At 32.8% G+C, this 19,897-nt stretch overlaps 4 protein-coding genes across 5 annotated transcripts; 2 read left to right on the plus strand and 2 right to left on the minus strand.

Moving 5' to 3' along the window:
* The first annotated feature begins 647 nt into the window (after positions 1 to 647).
* Positions 648 to 3,430, plus strand: LOC107902151 (uncharacterized). Its single transcript, XM_016828374.1, has 4 exons — positions 648 to 708; positions 802 to 2,063; positions 2,301 to 3,378; positions 3,423 to 3,430. Exons 1-4 carry the CDS (start codon positions 648 to 650, stop codon positions 3,428 to 3,430), a joined length of 2,409 nt encoding a protein of 802 aa, XP_016683863.1.
* Positions 3,431 to 5,026: 1,596 nt separating this feature from the next.
* On the plus strand, positions 5,027 to 10,262 carry LOC107903379 (polyadenylate-binding protein-interacting protein 4). Its single transcript, XM_041092457.1, has 13 exons — positions 5,027 to 5,377; positions 5,994 to 6,115; positions 6,212 to 6,366; positions 6,440 to 6,590; positions 6,960 to 6,994; positions 7,691 to 7,766; positions 7,855 to 7,918; positions 8,072 to 8,262; positions 8,707 to 8,961; positions 9,319 to 9,420; positions 9,562 to 9,609; positions 9,754 to 9,841; positions 9,959 to 10,262. The coding sequence occupies exons 1-13, from the start codon at positions 5,218 to 5,220 to the stop codon at positions 10,129 to 10,131; spliced, it is 1,620 nt and encodes a 539-aa protein (XP_040948391.1). The 5' UTR covers positions 5,027 to 5,217; the 3' UTR covers positions 10,132 to 10,262.
* A 1,797-nt stretch (positions 10,263 to 12,059) lies between these two features.
* LOC121216959 (ribonuclease H2 subunit C) lies at positions 12,060 to 14,157 on the minus strand. 2 transcript variants are annotated; one of them, XM_041092458.1, is made up of 4 exons: positions 13,681 to 14,138; positions 13,486 to 13,578; positions 12,669 to 12,850; positions 12,060 to 12,354 (listed from the first exon to the last, which is right to left on the minus strand). In XM_041092458.1, exons 1-4 carry the CDS (start codon positions 13,835 to 13,837, stop codon positions 12,298 to 12,300), a joined length of 489 nt encoding a protein of 162 aa, XP_040948392.1. In that variant the 5' UTR covers positions 13,838 to 14,138; the 3' UTR covers positions 12,060 to 12,297. The 2 variants fall into 2 exon arrangements, with proteins under 2 accessions (XP_040948392.1, XP_040948393.1); XM_041092459.1 differs by lacking the exon at positions 13,486 to 13,578 and having other exon boundaries at positions 13,681 to 14,157.
* Positions 14,158 to 19,217: 5,060 nt separating this feature from the next.
* On the minus strand, positions 19,218 to 19,577 carry LOC107903327 (uncharacterized). Its single transcript, XM_016829344.2, has one exon. The coding sequence runs from the start codon at positions 19,575 to 19,577 to the stop codon at positions 19,218 to 19,220; it is 360 nt and encodes a 119-aa protein (XP_016684833.2).
* Between the last annotated feature and the right edge of the window lie 320 nt (positions 19,578 to 19,897).

Genomic DNA, 19,897 nt, shown 5'->3' on the forward strand with positions numbered 1-19,897 from the left:
GGACATCCGGATGTAAGGCATAGAGAAGGTTCGTGGGATTTGCTTCGTCAATTGAATTATGATTCGACCATGCCTTGGGTGGTCTTAGGGGATTTCAATGAAATTACAAGTTCTTTTGAAAAAAAGGGAGGTCGACTCAGATCGAACCGACAAATGGGGGATTTTTGTAGAGCCCTTGATGACTGTAGTCTTAATGATTTAGGTTTCGTTGGTCGATGGTTTACATGGGAACGAGGACGGTTTGCTTCATCAAATATAAGGGAACGTCTGGATCGTGGGGTTGCATCTCTTAATTGGGTAAATCTTTTTCCGGGATATCGCCTTGAACATTTGAGTCACTCTTTCTCAGATCATTGTCCTCTTCTTTTGGATACGATGGGGGTGGTATGGAATCATCAAAGCAGTCGTGTGAAGCAGTTTAGATTTGAGGCTAAGTGGTGTTTAGATAGTTCGTTTGAAGGTTTGGTTAGAAGATGGTGGGAAGAAGATTCTGATGGTGTGTTGAATAAATTGGAGAAAATGGGTCATCAAATGGTGAAGTGGAGCAAGCTCAATAGTAGTAATAAGAGGAGAAACCGATTTGTGTTTGAAGATAGATTATCTAATCTTTATAATCAAGACCCTTTGATGAGATTCTAGCAGAGATTATGGAGGTCCAATTAGGACTCAATCTGGAAGCTGATAAGGAAGAATTATACTGGGCACAACGTGCCCGTGTTAATTGGCTGCAAAATGGGGATCGAAATACTAGCTTTTTTCACAAAGTTGCCGTACAATGACATTTTCGTGGTAAGATTTCAGAATTGGAAGATGCTGCTGGTAGGAGGACTACTTCCTCTAAGGAATTTTTACAGATTGCAACTGACTATTTTGGTAAGCTTTTTTCTGCATCTGAAGGTGGTTCGGATGAGCACTTATTTGGCTTAGTTGAAAGAAAGGTTACTGATCGAATGAATGAAAGGTTACTTAAACAATTTACGGATGAGGAGATTGTAAATGCTATCAAATCATTGGCACCTTTAAAAGCTCCTGGAGTGGATGGTTTTCCGGCTCTTTTCTTCCAGCGGTATTGGCATATTATTGGTCCTGAAGTTTCCCAATTTTGTTTATCTGTTCTGCACGGTCATTCTAATATAGGTGATATCAACAAAACGCGCATAGTTTTGATTCCTAAGGTTGATAAGCCGAAGAATATGTCGCATTTCAGACCTATAAGCCTTTGTACTATTATTTATAAAATCATTGCGAAGGTATTGGTTTTACGTATGAGTGATTTGCTGGGGCTCTGTATTCATGAAAGCCAAGGGGCTTTTATCCCAGGTAGGCTTATTTCTGATAATGTATTGGTTGCATATGAGATACTTCATTCTTTAAAAATGAAGAGGAGAGGCAAGAAAGGTAATTTTGCGCTTAAGCTCGATATGAGCAAAGCTTATGATAGAGTGGAATGGGATTATTTGGCGGGAATGATGAAACATTTGGGTTTTCATTTGAATTGGATTACCCTCATTATGCGGTGTGTCTGTTCTGTTACATATTCTGTTAGCCTTAATGGAACTGTTAGTGATTGGTTTTCACCTTCTAGAGGACTTCGGCAAGGGGATCCTCTTAGTCCTTACCTGTTCTTAATTTGTGCAGAAGGGTTTTCTCTGCTTCTTCAAGATGCGAAAGTCAAAGGAAAGATGATGGGGGCACCTATAGGTAGAGAGAAGTTTTCGGTTAACCATTTATTCTTTACCGATGATTGTATTCTGTTTGGTGATGCAACTCGTGAGGGTACTGAGTTGGTTCGGGACATTATCCAAGAGTATGAAGTGGTTTCAGGCCAGAGAGTGAATTTTGACAAATCTCTCACATATTTTGGTGCTAATGTTGCTTCTGACGTTCAGGAGGAGATTATTGATCTGTTAGGGGCCCGCTTGGCTTCTAATCCTGAAAAGTACCTTGGTTTGCCTATGATGGTGGGGAGACGGAAAAAATGGGCTTTTGCTCATTTTGTGGATCGTTTTAGGAAGCGTGTCGAAGGATGGAGTATGCGCTATTTGTCAATGGGGGGTAAGGAGGTTTTTATAAAATCAGTTTTACAGGCAATGTCAATCTATGCCATGCAATGTTTTCAGCTGCCAAAGACGTTATGTTGTAAACTTGAAGGTATTATGAATCGTTTTTGGTGGTCGAATAATAAAAAATCAAAGGGTATCCATTGGAGTACTTGGGATGTGTTGTGTAAACCAAAATATTTAGGAGGTTTGGGGTATAAAAATCTATTTTTATTTAATAAGGCCTTATTGGCAAAGCAGGTGTGGCGCATTTTATCCCAGCCTCAGTGTCTGTTAGCTAAGGTTTTAAAAGCCCGTTATTTTCCTTTTTTTGATATTTTAACTGTAAAGGTTGGTTCTTACACTTCCTTTACCTGGAGGAGTATCTGCAGTGCTCGGGAGCTGATTGGAGAGGGGATTTTATGGCGAGTGGGTAATGGTGATCGTGTCAACATCTGGAATGATCCTTGGTTACCTGGAAGAGAAAATAACAGAATTCCGATTCAGAAAATTTGGCCTGCCTGGACAACGGTTAATCAACTTTTTAGTAATGGGAACAGTATCTGGAACAGAGAGTTGGTCCATAAGTTAGTGGATGTCGATACAGCAAATCGTATTTTTTCTATTCCAATTTCTGAACAGAGACCGGAGGATGTACTGGTTTGGAAGCATGAAGGTTCAGGTGAGTTTACTGTTAGGAGTGGTTACCGGGTTCTCTTTACAGAAAGGTTACAGAATGTTTTGTCCAATAGCAATGAGGACTACAAATGTTTTTATACTAATTTATGGGCTTTGAACATCCCTAGTAAAATTAAAATACATGTTTGGAGGGTGTTTAATAATCTGGTGCCTCATTATGGGAATCTGAATCGTCGAACTTTGTGTGTGGAGACTGCGTGCCCGCTGTGTAAGGAAGTGTTGGAGGACACTGAGCATTTGCTGTGGTCCTGTGGGGTTCTGCGGAGTGTGTGGACTTCGTTGCAAATCAAACTCCCTCATTTTGATGCTTCGCTGGATTATAAAAATTGTTTTGTTAGTACATTTCTTGCAGAAGATGGTCGACAAAGAAGACTCATTTCAATCTCTTTATGGTGTCTTTGGTATCATAGAAACAAGTTGGTCCATGAAGGGGTTAAGTTCTCAATGTCAAAGGTATTGGGATTCATTAGGGGGTATGACCATGATACTTGGTTAGTTAACAAGAATCCTCTTTTATCCTCTGGTTGTCGGGGCAAGGATATTTGGAGGCCTCCTGAATCTGATATTATCAAGCTTAATTTTGATGCGTCTTATTTACCGGAGAAGAAGATTGCTATAACAACAGTATTAGCCAGAGATAGTAGAGGAAAGGTTGCAGGGACTGATACTTATCTGTTTGAGGAGGTTGGTGATGCTTTTGTGGCAAAAGCACGAGCTTGCGAAAGGGCGTTGCTATTCGCGCGTATGATGGGCTTTCGGCGTCTGATCGTGGAAGGTGACTCTTTAACAGTCATTAAATCTATTATGAAAAAAGAGGAAGACAGATCGGTTCTTAGGCCGATTACTTTTCATATTCAGTGTTTACAACAATTGTTTGAAGAAGTCACTTACATTTATGTGCCTCGGACGATTAATAGGGCGGCTCACGTTTTGGCAATGGAAGGACGGAGAAGAGGAATATGCGGGAACTGGATTGCAGGTATTCCGGATTCTGTGAAGTTGGTGGTGGAGAATGACTGGTTGTGTTGGATTCAGAGGAACTGAGTTTTGTTTGTTCGCTTTGAGGATGGAGAAGGTTCATTGAATCTCCATTTTTTAGATTGCAAAGTGACGTTTGCTCTTGGTTGCATGTTACAGTGGCAGGTGTTGAGGAGAGCTGGTTGGCTGATATTGGATGTTGAAACGGTGCTTCTGCAGGCTCATGGGGTTTCTTTTGCTTTAATTTTGTTTGTTAATTTCTAGGTCTCATTTATTTTTATGCTGGACAACTGGTCTATTTAGTTTGTCGTTTACTTTGCTGTTTGTTGGTTACTTTTCAGTTCCATTTTCTTGAGCCTAATTAATAAATATCAGCTTATTTTTTTTATTTTTTTTGACAAAAAAAGTAAATATGTCATATTTTATATTTATTAAAATACGTTATTTTTGGAGAGAAAGTGAAAACGTATCCTACAAGATATAAGTTGGGTTTGAGAATCTAAAACTGGGACTAAGAACTAAAAACTGGTGAACTGAACACGGTATGAGAAACTGGATCGATGGTCCAACCAGTGATTCGACCAGACCGATCAGATCATCATTGACCCGGACCGAACCAGCAACAGCAGAACCAACTCGTGGTGCCGTACGGGTGTCGCACCTATATCACTGTACATAAAGGTGTCGGCGATTGCGACTATGGCATTTCGATGACCGGCAACAGTTAGTCTTCGGTGGTTAACCAAATTATGTTAAAAAATTTCTAGAGATATTTTTCTGATTACAACTTGACTCAAAAGTTTAGATAAATTACGAATTTATCCCCTTGGTATTTTTTGTGAAAATTTATTCTGATTCGAAGTGAACCAACACTTGATAAACATGAGTTTGAGGATAGCGGAGAAGACTACTTGATCGAAGCGCTCATCCTAAATTTATTGAAAATATACAATTTTGATTATATGTTTAACTTACCCCGCAATCTTTCATATGACTCCATCATTAATTGTTTGATTAACCCATAACACCAACTCTGAATATAACACCAATTAATATCCTTACTATTGTAATCATATATTAGATATAATGCCTAAAATATCCATAAATCTCTTCACTCGTAAATCGAAAAATAGAATATACTTTAATACGCTCAAACATATATATATTTTTATTTATTGTGTCAATTGAACTAAATCTCAATTTGGATAAAATAAATAAGATATTAATTGATTTTAAAAATGTTTTTCAGCTGTCATTATCAAAAACAGTGTATTTTTAAATAAATAACATTTTAATTCTCATTTAAGTAACGCCTAAAATTAGAACATTGGAAGGGAAAAAACTAAGAAAATTGCATTTTGTCTCCTTTTTGTTTTTCCAATTCCCGTGTAATCAAATCAAACCCCACTCCTACTTCAGATCTCTGTTCTTCCATATATACAGTTTCTTTTTTTTTTTCTTTAGAATTGAAACAGAAAAGGAAAGGAATAAAGGAGTAGAGATGGGGCTCAAAAACAGAGTAGAAGAAGATAATTGTTCAGTGAATGAAGCTTTGTTGTTTGTCACCATCTCCATCATTGGTCTGCAAGTAGATGTACACTTGAAAGATGGCTCCGTTTACTCTGGAATCTTCCACACTGCTTCTGTTGAGAAGGAATATGGTGCGTTTTCCCTTTATTTTTATTTTTATTTTTATTGAGTTTCTTTTTTGGGTTTCTTTTGGCATTACTTCATTTGCCAGAAACCAATTTTGGGTTTTGATTGTTGATTGAATTTATATCTGGGTTTTGTTTTTTTTATGATGATTTTGTTTGCAAATTGGATGAGATATTGAGATCAGATTGGTTTCTGTTTTTTGTGCTGTTTTCTTCTTGCCTATCTATTTGATTTATAATAAAATTATATATAAAAAATATCCTGGTTTTTATTGTTGTTGTTGTTTTTACTTTTAATGGCAAAGGTTTTAATTTTAACATAGGCAATAAGTAATTGATTAAGGGGTTCAGGGATCAGATTAAGGGATACATTTTTACTTTTTATTAAATATGTTTGATTGTGTGTTAAATTCAAGTATTTTATTTATTTTGCTTTTAGTCTTGTGAGGAAGTTAAAATGGAAAGTAGAACAAGCAAGGAGGTAACCAAGTGAACACTGTCCAATATATAATATGGCACACTTAGGGTGACCAAAGCAGTACAAAATGAAGCACTTGAGTGTTATTTATTTGCTACGTTGGAATATTGAGGATGGTTATTTAAGTAATTTGTGTTCCATTAGGTATTGTTTTGAAGAAAGCAAAATTGACTAAACAGGGCAGATGTGCCACCAATGTTGCGAATGGCAGTGTAGTAGAGACGCTTGTAATCCTTGCTGGTGATCTTGTTCAAGTTTTTGCGAAGGTATAATCACTCTTATATCATTCTTGGGTCAGGGATTTTATTTGGCTAATGTGAAAGTGAATGATTGATTTTGACATTTATGAATGTTGTGTGTAGGGAGTCCCACTTCCTCTTGATGGTTTTGCTGGAAATATAGCTTGCGGTAATGGAGAAGCTGCTTCTGAGATTCCCCCTTCTTCTGCCAATTCGCTGAATGGAACCAAGAAGTTCAATAAGTCTACCATGGATGAAAGAATAAGTAATACGAAAAGGTAGCATATATTCATATTTATTCTTATTATTTTCGGCTAGCATATATTCATTTTATTTTACCTATCAAAACAGAAATTCAGCTCCCAACGAGAATGGATTTGCTGATGGTTTTATATCCATGGGTGCTGGAAATGAAGATGAAGGTCAAAAGTTGCTAGAGAAACCTATGGGAAATGGAAAAGGAGTTGAATATCACAAAAGAGAGGAGACAAACATCGAGCAGGTAAATTTTTCCAGCTCAAAACTATCTTTTAGTCAAGCATTTCTTTTTTGGGAAAAAAGTGAAGATGTCAAATACAGATTACCAAATATTTATTATCTTTTAATCATTAAAAAAAGAGTTGTGAAAGGCTAGGCTTTGTTGATGGGCATTAGTTTAATAGGAGGCTTCCACTATTACCACAAAATTTTTGCACTTCCCATGGAAGAAGATCCAATGATGTTGCTTAGTTCATATGATTGGCTGGATCTTTACATCAAAGAAACTATATGGTAGAATGGCATAAATTCTGTGGTGAAATATTGCCTGAGGGTGATGATTGATCTTTCATCTTTTTCTCTTTCAAAAAATTTCATTTTTGTCTCCTTGCAGAGAGAAGATGTTTCTGGTGCCACTGTTGCTAGGAGGTATGAAAATGACTTGTCTTTAAGTTTTACACTTGTATGAAAATGACTTGTCTTTAAGTTTTACACTTGTTGCTCGAGTTCCACACTAAGTTTCACATCATATTGTTGGCCGAAAGAACATGCCTTTTTCGAGTTGAGTGATCTATGTTTAGACATGAACATGCACATGAAAACAACTAGTTTAAGCCAAAGCCTCCTAGATTTTGAAAAGGAAGAAAAGGTGTTTCTATTTAACTTATCTCATTTGTTTTTTTTTACTTTCACTATAATGTTTTCATGCTAGGAGGACTGAAATTACATTAGCATCTCTTGGATGACATTAAGGAAAGTTCTTAAGGAACATGGTCATTCCCAATATAGAAAATGCTTTATGAAGAATGTGCTCAAGCATAAAAGATATTGCTTCTTTTCTGTTTTACCTTAGCTAGTTTGCCCTTTCCATCCCAGCTGCCATCATTAGTTCTGGCAACTTTGATTACTCATTTCATTGCTTAAAGAAAAGAAATGAAATATAATGTTTGGAACCCTTTACCTTGTGTTTTGTTGGATATAGGTAACTTGGAACTCATCATATTCATGATAGATTCCTTCCAGATGTCAACAAGCATTCTTCAATGTATCTCTTTCAAATTCATTCATATGTAAAGAAATATCTTTTGTATTCTCAGATTTGTATCAATTTATTTTTTCCGACAGACAGGTTGGAGAGGATAGGTCTCAGCCTTCGCAGGATGAATTTGGCCAAAATTTCAAGTTTCATGTTGACGGGAGTGTAAGTAATGAGAGTTTCACTTGTTTTCTTCACATAAGACCTAGAGTTAAAGCTAATATTCAACTCACAAATGAAGTTATTTCTACAGGAGAAGGAAGTTCAATCCTCGGTTTCAAGCTGCGAGTCTTCTGCTGTTGATACTCTTAAGCCAGGTTTTGAACTATCTAAATCTCCTCAAAATAGAAATCAGATGGCATGCTTTGTCTTAGCTGTGAAAGTTATATTGCATCAATAGCCTTTTGACTTGTTGGTAGCTGAGAAGACAATTAAGCTATTTTTTACTGGAACATTTCATGATACTCCAGTGGATGGTGAACTTGACAATCATTGTGAAAGGCCCTCTGCAACAGACATTCACCAAGATGCTGTTTGTTCTGGTGTTTCGATTTCTTCTAATCCTGCTATGAATGTTTCCCCGGAATCATGCCAGAGGTCTTTTGCTAATCCGACTGCCATACTTCCTCCACAAAATTCAGAATTAAATAAAAACTCCAAGGTAAAACAATTATATAAAATTTGACTTGTAATATCTGTAACTCGGACTCAGGTGTGAGTGTCGAGTAAGGGTTTTGTTAGATTTTTTAAAATTTTTTTCCATATATTTGGAGGATCCTTGGAGGTCATATCCTTATATTCATGTGTTGGACACAAATGTTAGACAAGGGTACTTCAAGAAAATGAAGAGTTTGAGCAACATAGCTTTAATATCCTGCAGAGAGAATATTCATGGGTCTCTTTAATGAGGTTGTCAATGCTTTAATGTCACACGCGCAGGATGCTAGCCATATGGTTTTATGTTTCATCAAGTAGCTAACAGCTTACACTTTGATCAGTCGGTTATTTTAGGCACTAATGATGCAAGTTTTGTAGTAACTAACATAGCACAATTGTCTATGTCTATGAAGATGGTTTCCTACTTAATTTATTTATTTTGTGTCAGGAATTTAAGCTCAACCCCGGAGCAAAAATTTTCTCTCCATCTTTTGTTACTGCCACATCAGTGCCTCCTCCAATAGTACCAACAGTTGCAAATATGTCTTACATACCAAGCAACTCTCCTATGGTAGCTGTTGCTGGTTCTCAGCCAGAGGTTGGGATGGGCACTTTTGCACCTCGTTCCTCTGCTCCTAAGTTTGTCTCATATGGCAACTTATCGGCTGCAACTGGTGTCAATGGTTCTCAAATTTCTCAACCTGTATGTATTTTATATACTTTTGTAGTTCATTAATCTTAATGTTGGATTTTTTATTTTTCTCAATTTCTCATTCAAAGTTCTTTCTCAAAGGACTTGAAATTTTTCTTGGCTGCATTTAAAATCTGTCAAGATAGATATATACATTAGAGTTCTTTCTGTTTTAATCCATAAACTATTCACCTATATAATATTTGTTTAGCTTTAAATTGATCGCTGCTCAATTTCAAGTGCCACAAGTTGAATCTTCATATGACCATGTCAACTGTCTACAGACAGGGAGTTATTAGTATATTCATTGGTGAAGTATTCCTAGTTCCGATTATATTACTAATATTGTTTTAGTTTCTTTGACTATAGATTGTTGGGCACATGGGGAATAGAACCCAGCCACTTCGATATGCTAGTCAATATCATCCTGTTCAGGCTGCACCTGCATATTTGAACCCAAATTCACAAGCAGTAAGCAAAAGAAGGAACTTTCATCCCTATGTTACTTCTGTCCCTTAGACGGGCCACGGATTACGAATACTCTTTTGATCGTTGATAAAGTGGTCATTTATGATTTACTAATTACTCTCCAACCGCTCTTTCTTTCTCTAGGTTATGTTTGGGCATATGGGACAACTGATTTGTGTGCCTGTTTCTCATGTAAGATGATCGATCATCAAACTAGTGAAATGACCTTGTTATCATTTAAGTACTTTGACATGAGAGTTTCGAGTATATAGTTGTCAAACAACAAACCGATGTTTTATTTATTTATTGCTAAATTTCTGTTTATTTCATATGAAGGACTTGGTTCCAAATGCAGCAGCTATCTCTCCGGAACCCGCACGTCCTCCATTGACTCCACATCACGTCCAATTTCCGAAACACCAAGGTTTACTTTTCTTTGCTATCAAAAAGTAGAATGCAGTCATTGTACACATAACCCAATTATCGAAATCTTGAAATATAGTGCATTGTTATGTCCTAAAGCACTCTTTGTAATTTGCAGGAAGTGCACCAGACCAAGCATTGCAGCTTTGTGTACCTCAGCCTTTCATCGCTGGGGGACAGCCGCCATTGACAGTGCCGAGCCATATTCCATATTTGCAGCCTCCCTTTCCTGTCAATCGTCCCATACAAATCCCGGGATCTAATGGTCTCTTTAGCACGAAGCTTCCCTGAAATTTTGTTATTTTTAGTTTTACCCTTTGTTATTTTTTATTTTTTCCTTTGTTCTGTTTGAAGATAAATAAAAATTTTGACCTATAAAATTTCATATTTTGGGAGCATCCAACCAGTCATTTAAAGGGTAATGCATTTTGCTTTTGTTTTCTTTTTTGAACAGCATATGGCATGAGTAAAGAGTGACATACTGTATTATTTATTAAAAAAATGTAGAGGAAAAAAAACTTTTTAATTGACAAGAATACCCTTTATTATTAATTATATTATTAAATTGATATTTGAATAATAATTTATTAGTATCATTATGGGATAATAATAAAGTAATATTAATTAATATGATAGTATATTCATGCAAAATTAACTAATTGGATCAAGTTTTTAAAAAAATCCCAATTAAAAAAAAATATTATTAATTTAATAAAATTATAAAATTATAAAATCATTTAATATAATTGGGTAAATTAAAAATAATAAAAATCCAATTTTTTGAAATAAATATAAAACTCTCAATATAATCGGGTAATGACTTCATTCATACAATAAAATAAAAGCATAATTTCAAATTGCAAGTCAAGTTAAAGAAATTAGGATAAAAAATCCATCAAGTAAAAATTTTTATTTTTATTATCTATATTCCTCATATTTTTTTTAAATCAATAAAATCACTACTATAATATAAAAATATTTATAATTATGGTTTTTTTAAAGAAAAATATAATTATGATGTTTCTATTAAATCTTGAATACAAAATTCTACCGGATTGACAAAAGAGTTTTCTCGAGAATCTCTTTCACTAATAAAGAAGATAAAAAAACAGAAACAAATGAAGAACAGTGGTTTATTTGAAATTAGGATTGATCGATAAAAAAAATTGTAGGAATGAGTCTAGCTGATGTAATAGAAAAGCCTAGCCAATATACAATTAATTACATATTTAAGGTTTAGATTGCATATCGTTAATAGAAAAATACACATTATAATATCGTAATGTTTTAATAATTATATAACAGTTAATATATTATATGTCCTTAAACATATATGTATTATATAATATGTACTGAATATAATTATGTGATATTACAAAATAAGTTAATATCATAATATTTATTTTAATTATATAAATATTTAAAAAATTATTTTAAAAAATTATTAATTGAATTGATCGAATAATAAAAGATACTTGCAAATCTAAAAATTTTGATGACTCTATTTTATTTTCCATTTAAGTTTACAAATAGAAAAAAAAAATTTAAGAGAAGTTACATGAGATTTAAGAGCATATTTAAGTTTATTATTAATTATTTTATTTAATTTTAAAAATTATTTTATTCATGTTTATACATTATTTATTAGTTTGTGTAAATTTTAATTAAGGTTGAGGATTAGCTATAATGGTTAAAGCATAATTTTAATTGTCAAAAGTTAGATGTTCAAATATTGTAGGAAGTAAACTTTTATATATTTTGTAGCAGTCATATATCTGAGTAACAGATACAAATATTTGACGGATAATCATATTTAATTCGGATTCAGATATGGATATAAAAAGTTGGATAATTTAGGAAATTTGCGGGTATCCGACTCGCTGCCATCCCTTTGAATAGATTCAACTTAATTGATTTATTCAATTTAAAACTCATAATTTGAATTGTTGATTGAGTCTTAATTCAGTTGAAATCGATATTACTATTACCAATTTTTTTTAATTTTTAATTAAATAGTGTGATCAGGAATAATTTTCAAACTTTCAATTTCTCCACTCCAAGAATTCCTAGGGGAAATGGGTAAAGCCTTGACAATATCAGGTCTACAAGGCCCAATCATGTTCCATGGCGACTTTATCTTCAGGTTATAAATTCCTAGTTGTTGCCAGAACTGGACATTATAAGACAGTATGGTACACAACTCTTACTGGAATAGCATCTTGAAAGAGATTAGTATTGCTTGATCATTGATTTGAACTAATGACTTTTTCTAGTTTGTGCTCTTCACTCAAAAGAGATTTTAGATTTTAATAACTCCAACTTAGTTACAAATGACAAACCATTGATGAAGATTACCGAATGTTCTCCATGTTCACTACCAGCGGTACAAGAAGGAAGCCCAGTGGCCAATTATCAGAAGATGCTCCCTCCTCGCATACCACTATTGGTCCATTAGTTTTACGCCAGAGCAGCATCGATAGTAGCCAAGTCTTCGGCTTTTACTTGTTTGTGCAACTGCAAAAGAGGATTCTCAAAGTAAGGTGGGAAGAAATTCTGCAGACATATACCTTTAACAAAATGAGATCATAGTCAATATAACCAAGATTCAGCACAATGATGTCATTTGGATTTACCACACCATCAATAAATCCCTCAAACTCGAACCAAGACCACACCCAACTTAATCAACAATGGAAAGGTTTTGAATGGACTAGACTACTTTTAGACTAAATACATTCTCTTGCCTTTGTCCAATGGCTATAAACCAATGAATGTAACATCAATAATTAGTCCCTAAACAATCAGCCACATATGATGGAGAAACTTACAGCTTCTGCAACAGTAAACCAATGGAAAGAACGCAAGAAGGGGTCGTCTTTTGAAGGAGGGGTATCATGATTCCAATATGTCAATTTATCAAATTTGGCTTTCATTTCCCAATCGTTTGAGTTTCCTTCAGATACATCATAAGCTTTCCTCTTTCCAGAGTTGTTCTTCACAAGAACAAAGCCTGCAAGAGCAACCAGAAATAGTAAAACCAACAAATTTACATAAAAGAAAACAAAAATGTATGATAGAATCAAATTGGTGCTAACTTCAGTAAACAGACATCCTACAAACCTCCTAAATTTGAGGAGCTTAGCTAGATTAAAGACATGAAAACTCTTCAGGAAGAATAGTGAACTGAATTGTGGAAACCTAAACAAAAATAGTTTTTTGAACCAAGACAATGAAGAAGAAAAAAAGAGGAAATGGTAAGCTACAACTATATCAAATGCCTGTTAATAATATTAAATTTAGAGCATGAAGCCTACTGAAACTTCCTAAAATCTAATAATCAACACAATACAATATCTTGCACATTGTTTTCCGGATAATATTTTCCCTGTAAACAGAGAAGCATATAAAATTTCCAAACTATTTTCCTTTTCTTACCCTGTTTTTTCCGCAGATTCAATGGGCTAGAAAACATCTTATCAACAAAATGTTAATAGTTTCAATGTCACAAGCTTAGACCAACATTATTCCTAACACACAACTACAACTCAAGAGTTTCAATCAACAAACATCAAGGAGAAGAAATCATCTTTCCAACAAAATCAAATTTGCAAAAATCCATTAAACCCCCCTCCAACAAAAAAATACCAGCATATCCATTTGGAAGAGAAATAGTAGTTCCTTGAAGCTTCCTTCCTCTAAAATGCGCTTCCTCTACTGCTAACCCATCAATCTCCATCGCTACTTATCATAAAACCCAAAGGGAAAAAGGGGAAAAATCACATCTTACCTTTGCATGATATTTAATTATAAAACAAAAACAAAATAAGGAGAAAAAGTTACCTTTAAGTTTGGGTTTGAAGTACTGAGAAACATTGCAAGGGCCATTGAATTTGATGCAGCATGGAAGATGATGAACCTGACCACTCAGATTTATTTTCTCTTCTCTACCGTTCAGGCTTAGGTTTATGCTTCCTGTTGTTCCCTTCTCTTCCTCCATTTCCCCTTCTCGATTCAAACCCTAAACCCTAATTCTCTTTGCGCCTTAAAAATTAGACATTTTTGGGATTTTCCCGGTCCTCTGCAGTGGCACCCAATTTTCTTTTTCCCGCACTTTTGACCATCTATTTGGATATTATTTTCTCCATTTTTACCTATTAAAAAAAACAAAAATGAGAGACTAATCCGGTTTTTTATATTTATATTATATATTTTAATATTATTTATTATATATTTTTGAAAAATTATTTTTCTAAATATATTTTTTTAGCTGTTTCAGTACTACGAATGTTGAATTTGGTATACATGTCAAATTACCATATTAATTCATACTACAGATGTTAGGAAACAGTACTAGTACCTTAACACCCGCAAAAGTCAAGTTCAAAATTAGGCTTAGGGTTTAGGATTGAAGGCTTGAGGGTTAGGGCTAAAGTTTAGGGTAGATTTAGATGATAAAGAAGGGTAAACTGGGTTGATACTTAGCTTTAGTTCAATTCAATGACAAAACAACTAAGAGTTGGAATAAACAAGTAGAAGAAATACAAAGAAATGACCTTAAAGATAAGGGTGTGTTTGTTCCGGACCCATAATTAACATACACAAGCAGATAACATATCATAGGATAACTTTAACTCTTGTATAAATTAATCTAAAATTTTTATTTGAAATGATAATTTAACGTGCTATGTCAACTTACCGTTATACCGTTAACGATAATTAACGGCAGAGTGACTAAAATGTTACAACTCGATAATGTAAGTGGCTAAAACATAATATTTCAAACATAAGTGACTAAAATATAACTCGAGATAAATAAAAGAGACTATTTTAATAATTTACCAAAAGAAAAAAGGTTATTGGTTTTTGTATTTTAACTTTGAAATCAAATTAAGATTCTTTTTTAAGTGTTCCACTTGTGGGTGTGGGTGTCAAAATAAGTGTAGGAGATGAAGGCGTGGCTCGGTCATAAGGAGAGAGCCATTTTGGCATTGATATACTCCGCTTTACGCCATGGAGGAATATGCATTCCCCTCTTCTTGAGCCTTTGCTTTGCTGCCTCAGAAACATTAGCAATTATCCTTTGGAGAGAGACGGTGGACAGTGGAGAGGGAGAGGGAGAGGGACTGGGTAGGGAGGAGGAGAGGGTTTTTTATTATTTAATATTAATATTAATATAAAATTTAAATGTATTATTATATATATTTTGAAAATATTTATGTATTTTTTTATATTTGTTTGAATTTTTTAAAATTATGATCAAATTAAGATATTCATAAATTTTAAGGGTGATTTTTTTAAAATTAGGACTAAAACGATATAATATGCAAAAGTTAAGGGCTAAACTTGTTATTATACTAAAATTTTTAACTGTCAAGTCACTCTCCCGTTAGTGCAATTAAGGGAAATGGACCAAAAAAAATCTCGATTAGTAGGGTGATCAATTAAAAAAATTCATAGTTCGTTGATAAAAAAAGAAACAACCCATAATTTGGCGACCAATTTAAAATTTGATAGTTAGGTGACTAAAAAAGAAAATGACCCACAATTGAGTAACCTCTAGTATAGTTATGAAAATATTTACTTAAAAACAAAATACAAAACATTTTTTCTCAAAATTATTTAAAAATAAAATCAATATTTATAAAGATAAAAAATATTTTATTTAAAAAAATTGTTGATTGAGTCATAACTCGATTGGTACGGGCATTATTGCCAATACAGGAGGATGTGGGTTGAGTGCGTTGAAGCACATTATCCTCCTATTTATGGGTTGAGAGAGGCTATGGGTAGTTCTAGGCATTGTATAAAAAAAATATATATGATCAGAATCTATAATGAGATTATTAAAAAAAATTAATTTTCCCTTAAAACCTAGATATCCACCCTTTTCATGCCGAATTTTCTAAAATTTTAATTAAATTGAAATTAAATTTCAAAACTAACCTCAAAACAAATTTTAAGATTAATTGACTTCCAATATTAACTTAATTATGAAATTCTCTTGCAAAATTCGATTCAAACTCGAAAATTTATAACATCAATCCAACTAGTCCTCATCTCATAAATAAAATTAAAATTTGATTTCAAAGTTGATTTTACTCAACTTTAAAACAAAAGTTAATTTTGGTTATTGAGGATTGCATACACACTCTTCCCAAAGGAGAGTTTCAATTTTGTCCTATGCTTGATTCTTTGAGTTACAACCTATTCTCTAAGTAACTATGAGTTTGAGAATAATAGAGAAGATCAATTGGTTGAAAATTTGAAGAGTTAATACTTCAATTCAAGGACCTTCCTATATGGGTATCATGACAAGGACTATCTCCAATAGGCCTCGATACAGAAGTACTTGCTTGATCAGATTTTTTACTTTAAATATCATGACAAAAGTTTGGTTTAGAATTTTTTTAGATTTTGTTGCACTAGCTCTGGCATATTTTTCAAACAATAAATACGTGGGCTTTTCCAATGGTAAAATTGTGAATATCAACCAGTTTGATTGAAAATTGCCATGCTAGATAAAATTGCACAGCTGCATTGCTATTGATAATGGCTATGTTGTTAGCATAGAAAATGAAGGCCATTTTGTGTGTGAAGTGGTGGGATGAGATGAAAAAAAAAATTGCATTCCATGGATCCATTCGAAGGAGCTTATAAAGCTCTAATACCATAAAGAGAATGAATAAAAGATATAAATGAAGGCTTAAAAATTTATTCATATAACCAACAGGTGGTTAGAAGAAATAGATATGGATTTCTTCTCCATGTATTTGGAGCGAGTTTGAATCTTAGAGTTATCATTGTTGGGATTTACCTAAATAGCACCCCCAGTTCAAATAGGATTAGCCTCAGGCCGTAAAACGGATGAGGACCTATGCTACCAAAAAAAATATTTATATAATAGCGAGGTATATAAATAGAGATAACTATATCCACAAAGGTCCAACAAAATGACGAAATATTCCAAAAACCTAAAATTATAAAGAGGTGGGTAACAGATATAACTGTCGACATATTTTCTATTAGTTTATTTTGATATGGCTCATATATTTAACATTGAATATAGATTAGATCAATAAGTTTGGAGCTTTAGTCCTCCTTAAATAGTTGCTACTTGATTCATTGACAAAAAGAAAAATAACTGTTTATAAAGTAATAATTCTTTAAGCTTATCATGAGTTAGGTTAAACTACAGTTAATTTAAAAAAATTTTAAATTTAGACGCAAATTTAACTCGACTCAATTCGATAGCTTGTATTACTATTGATAAATAATAAAATGTTAAAAATAATATTTATTTTTTAAACTTAAATAACTTGAAATTAAATATATTTACAGTAAAAAAATTTAATCATTACTTTATACAAATCAAGACGATAATCTTATTATTATTTTTCAATCTCCCAATAATATTGTTGTCATCATGAGGTCATCAACATTATGGGTCCTGCATTACCTAAATAAAAATGGAAAAATAGTAGATTTTGATTTGTTTAAGATTGATTTTTTTTGGGGTTATATTATTAATTCTAGGTTTGTCCTATCTATCTATAGCTTCATTTTTGTGATGTCTTTGTCACAATTTTTGGTAGTTGCATGACTAAATCAACAAATTTCATGACTCAGCATTCAATATTTTTAAAAAAATATATAAAATTATACACCAAAATCAAGATAACGAAAACTTTGTCCCGGTAATCCTTTTATATATATTTAAAAATTTTATAAATAATACTCGATTGAGTTTTAGTTCGATTGGCATGAACATTGTTGTTAATGTAAGAGGACATGAGTTCGAGTGCGCTGAAACACATTATCCACCTATTTATGAATTAGGGAAGGGTATAGGTAGTTCTAAGTATTGTGTCAATAAAAGAGCCAAATATAATCAAAACCTATGATGAAATTATTCAAAAGAAAATTTATCATTTGTAACGCATATACATATATAATTTATACAAATAACTAATGAAATTATAAACATTGAGGTAAATTAAATTTTAAATTTGAATATAATATAGGGATCAAAATTGAAATTTCACCATTTCATGTAATCTAATTAAATAAAGGGACTAGATTAAGTTTTTTTTTTTCAACTTTTCTATTCAATTAACTTTTACTTAAGTTTTTTTTTTCAAATTAATTAAACAGTATGGAATTTTTATTAGTTTTGTTATATAATTATAATAAAAATAATTCGACTCAAGTCCGACCCTATATAACAAAAGTGGGTTTCTTCTTCTCTACTTCATGATTAAATTCTCTTTCATCTTTACCTCTGTTGATATAATGTATCAACAAGTTTATATAATTAGCATAAACTATTACGAAATTTATACTAGTTTACGTAATTAGATAATATTTTATGTAATTAAATGAATATTTTAATAATTTATGTAATTACACAAAAATATTATGAAAGTTGTTATAATTTACGTAGTTGAGTAATGTTTTTATAAGTTAATAAAAATTGTGTTATTATGCAATTATATAAATACTATACAAATTATAATTGAATAATATTTTGTAGGTAAAAGTATCCTATTAGTAGGAATCAAATTACTTTCGACTCAATTTATTAAAAAATTAAATAAATTAGTCATTATACAGTAGATTAAAGAGCAAACCAAATTTTTTTGTTGAAAATTTCATCAAATTCTATAGTTAAAAACTGATGCGACTGACGGAATAACAAGACAATTACACATGGCTTGTCATATATACCTCATGCTGACATATAGAAACTAGATTTTAATATTAGAAATTGATGAGATTTTTATTAGAAATAGCAGTTTGCTATTTGATTTAATATACAATGACTAACTTGTTTATAATTTTAGTAGAAATGACAAAATGCAATCTGACTCCTGATATAAGACCTCCATAGAAATTTTATATGTTTAGTTAAAGGTGAGAAAATAGTGTTTATAAAAGGAGGAATGATTGTATAAAATTGTGATTTCACATCGTCTTTATCTCTTTTCAATATGAGAATAACAAATTAGATTTTTCTTCTTGATTTTTAGCATTTTTAGTTAGATTTAGATTTTTTTAAGAGAAAGAAAAACTGAAAATTAAGAGAAAAAATCTGATTTGTTATTCTCGTAAAAAAAAAAAAAAGGAAGAAGCACATAATCATAAGCTTTTGAGTAAAATGAAAAAGGACCTCTTTTAATTCTATACAAACAAAAACACCATGTTCTTTCTATATACAAACTGATCAAAAAAACCCCATAGAATTTTTCTTCTTTACTCTCTACTTTCTATCACTTTCCCGAGAAAATCAATTAAACCATATGCCATACAAGAATCCCCCCCCCACGCCCAATAGAAAGAACAAAAATTCTGGGTTTCATTTTTTTTTCTTCATGACCAGCTCAATTCACCTCAGGAATGCTTTGTAGTGCAGGCCTCCATGACCGTTGATTTGTTTCATCAAATTGATTACTAACATTAATCAACTGTGCTAAAACCTGTTGTACTGATAACTCCTTTACATCAACCCTACCTAATAATTCCTCCAACTGCTTCTTCGTTATCTTCACTTTAACTTCATGAACAGTTGGAGTCGAAGATGTTGTAATAAAACCATCTTTTTGATGATGATCTCCTACAATACCCTTTTCTTTCGTTTTAATGTCGGAAAACCCGTCGTCTTCGCCGTAGTCAGCCACCGTTGTTCCCCAGTCGTCGCCGGCCCATTGTGTTGATGATTGATGCCGTAAACAATTACCCATTAAATTTTTTTTAAAATGAAAATAGGAGAGAGAGAGGGCAAGTACTTGAATGTTAAAAAGGCTTGGGTTTTATATATAGGAAAAGTGGTGAACGAGTCAAACCTAAAATGATACCACGTAAGATGACATGTCGTCCGACGTGGCTGATTATCAATGGTTGACCTTCTCACCAACTCAATATCTGCATGTGATTGACACCTTTATTAGGTTAATCATTGTCGGTTAAGTCGCCTTCAATATGGCTCGGCTTGGCCTTTTCAGTTTGGTCCTTCCTGTAATAATATAATTGAATTAAAATTCAATCGGTAATTTTATTTAGT

This window comes from Gossypium hirsutum, chromosome D05, assembly GCF_007990345.1.
Source record: "Gossypium hirsutum isolate 1008001.06 chromosome D05, Gossypium_hirsutum_v2.1, whole genome shotgun sequence".
Lineage (NCBI taxonomy): Eukaryota > Viridiplantae > Streptophyta > Magnoliopsida > Malvales > Malvaceae > Gossypium > Gossypium hirsutum.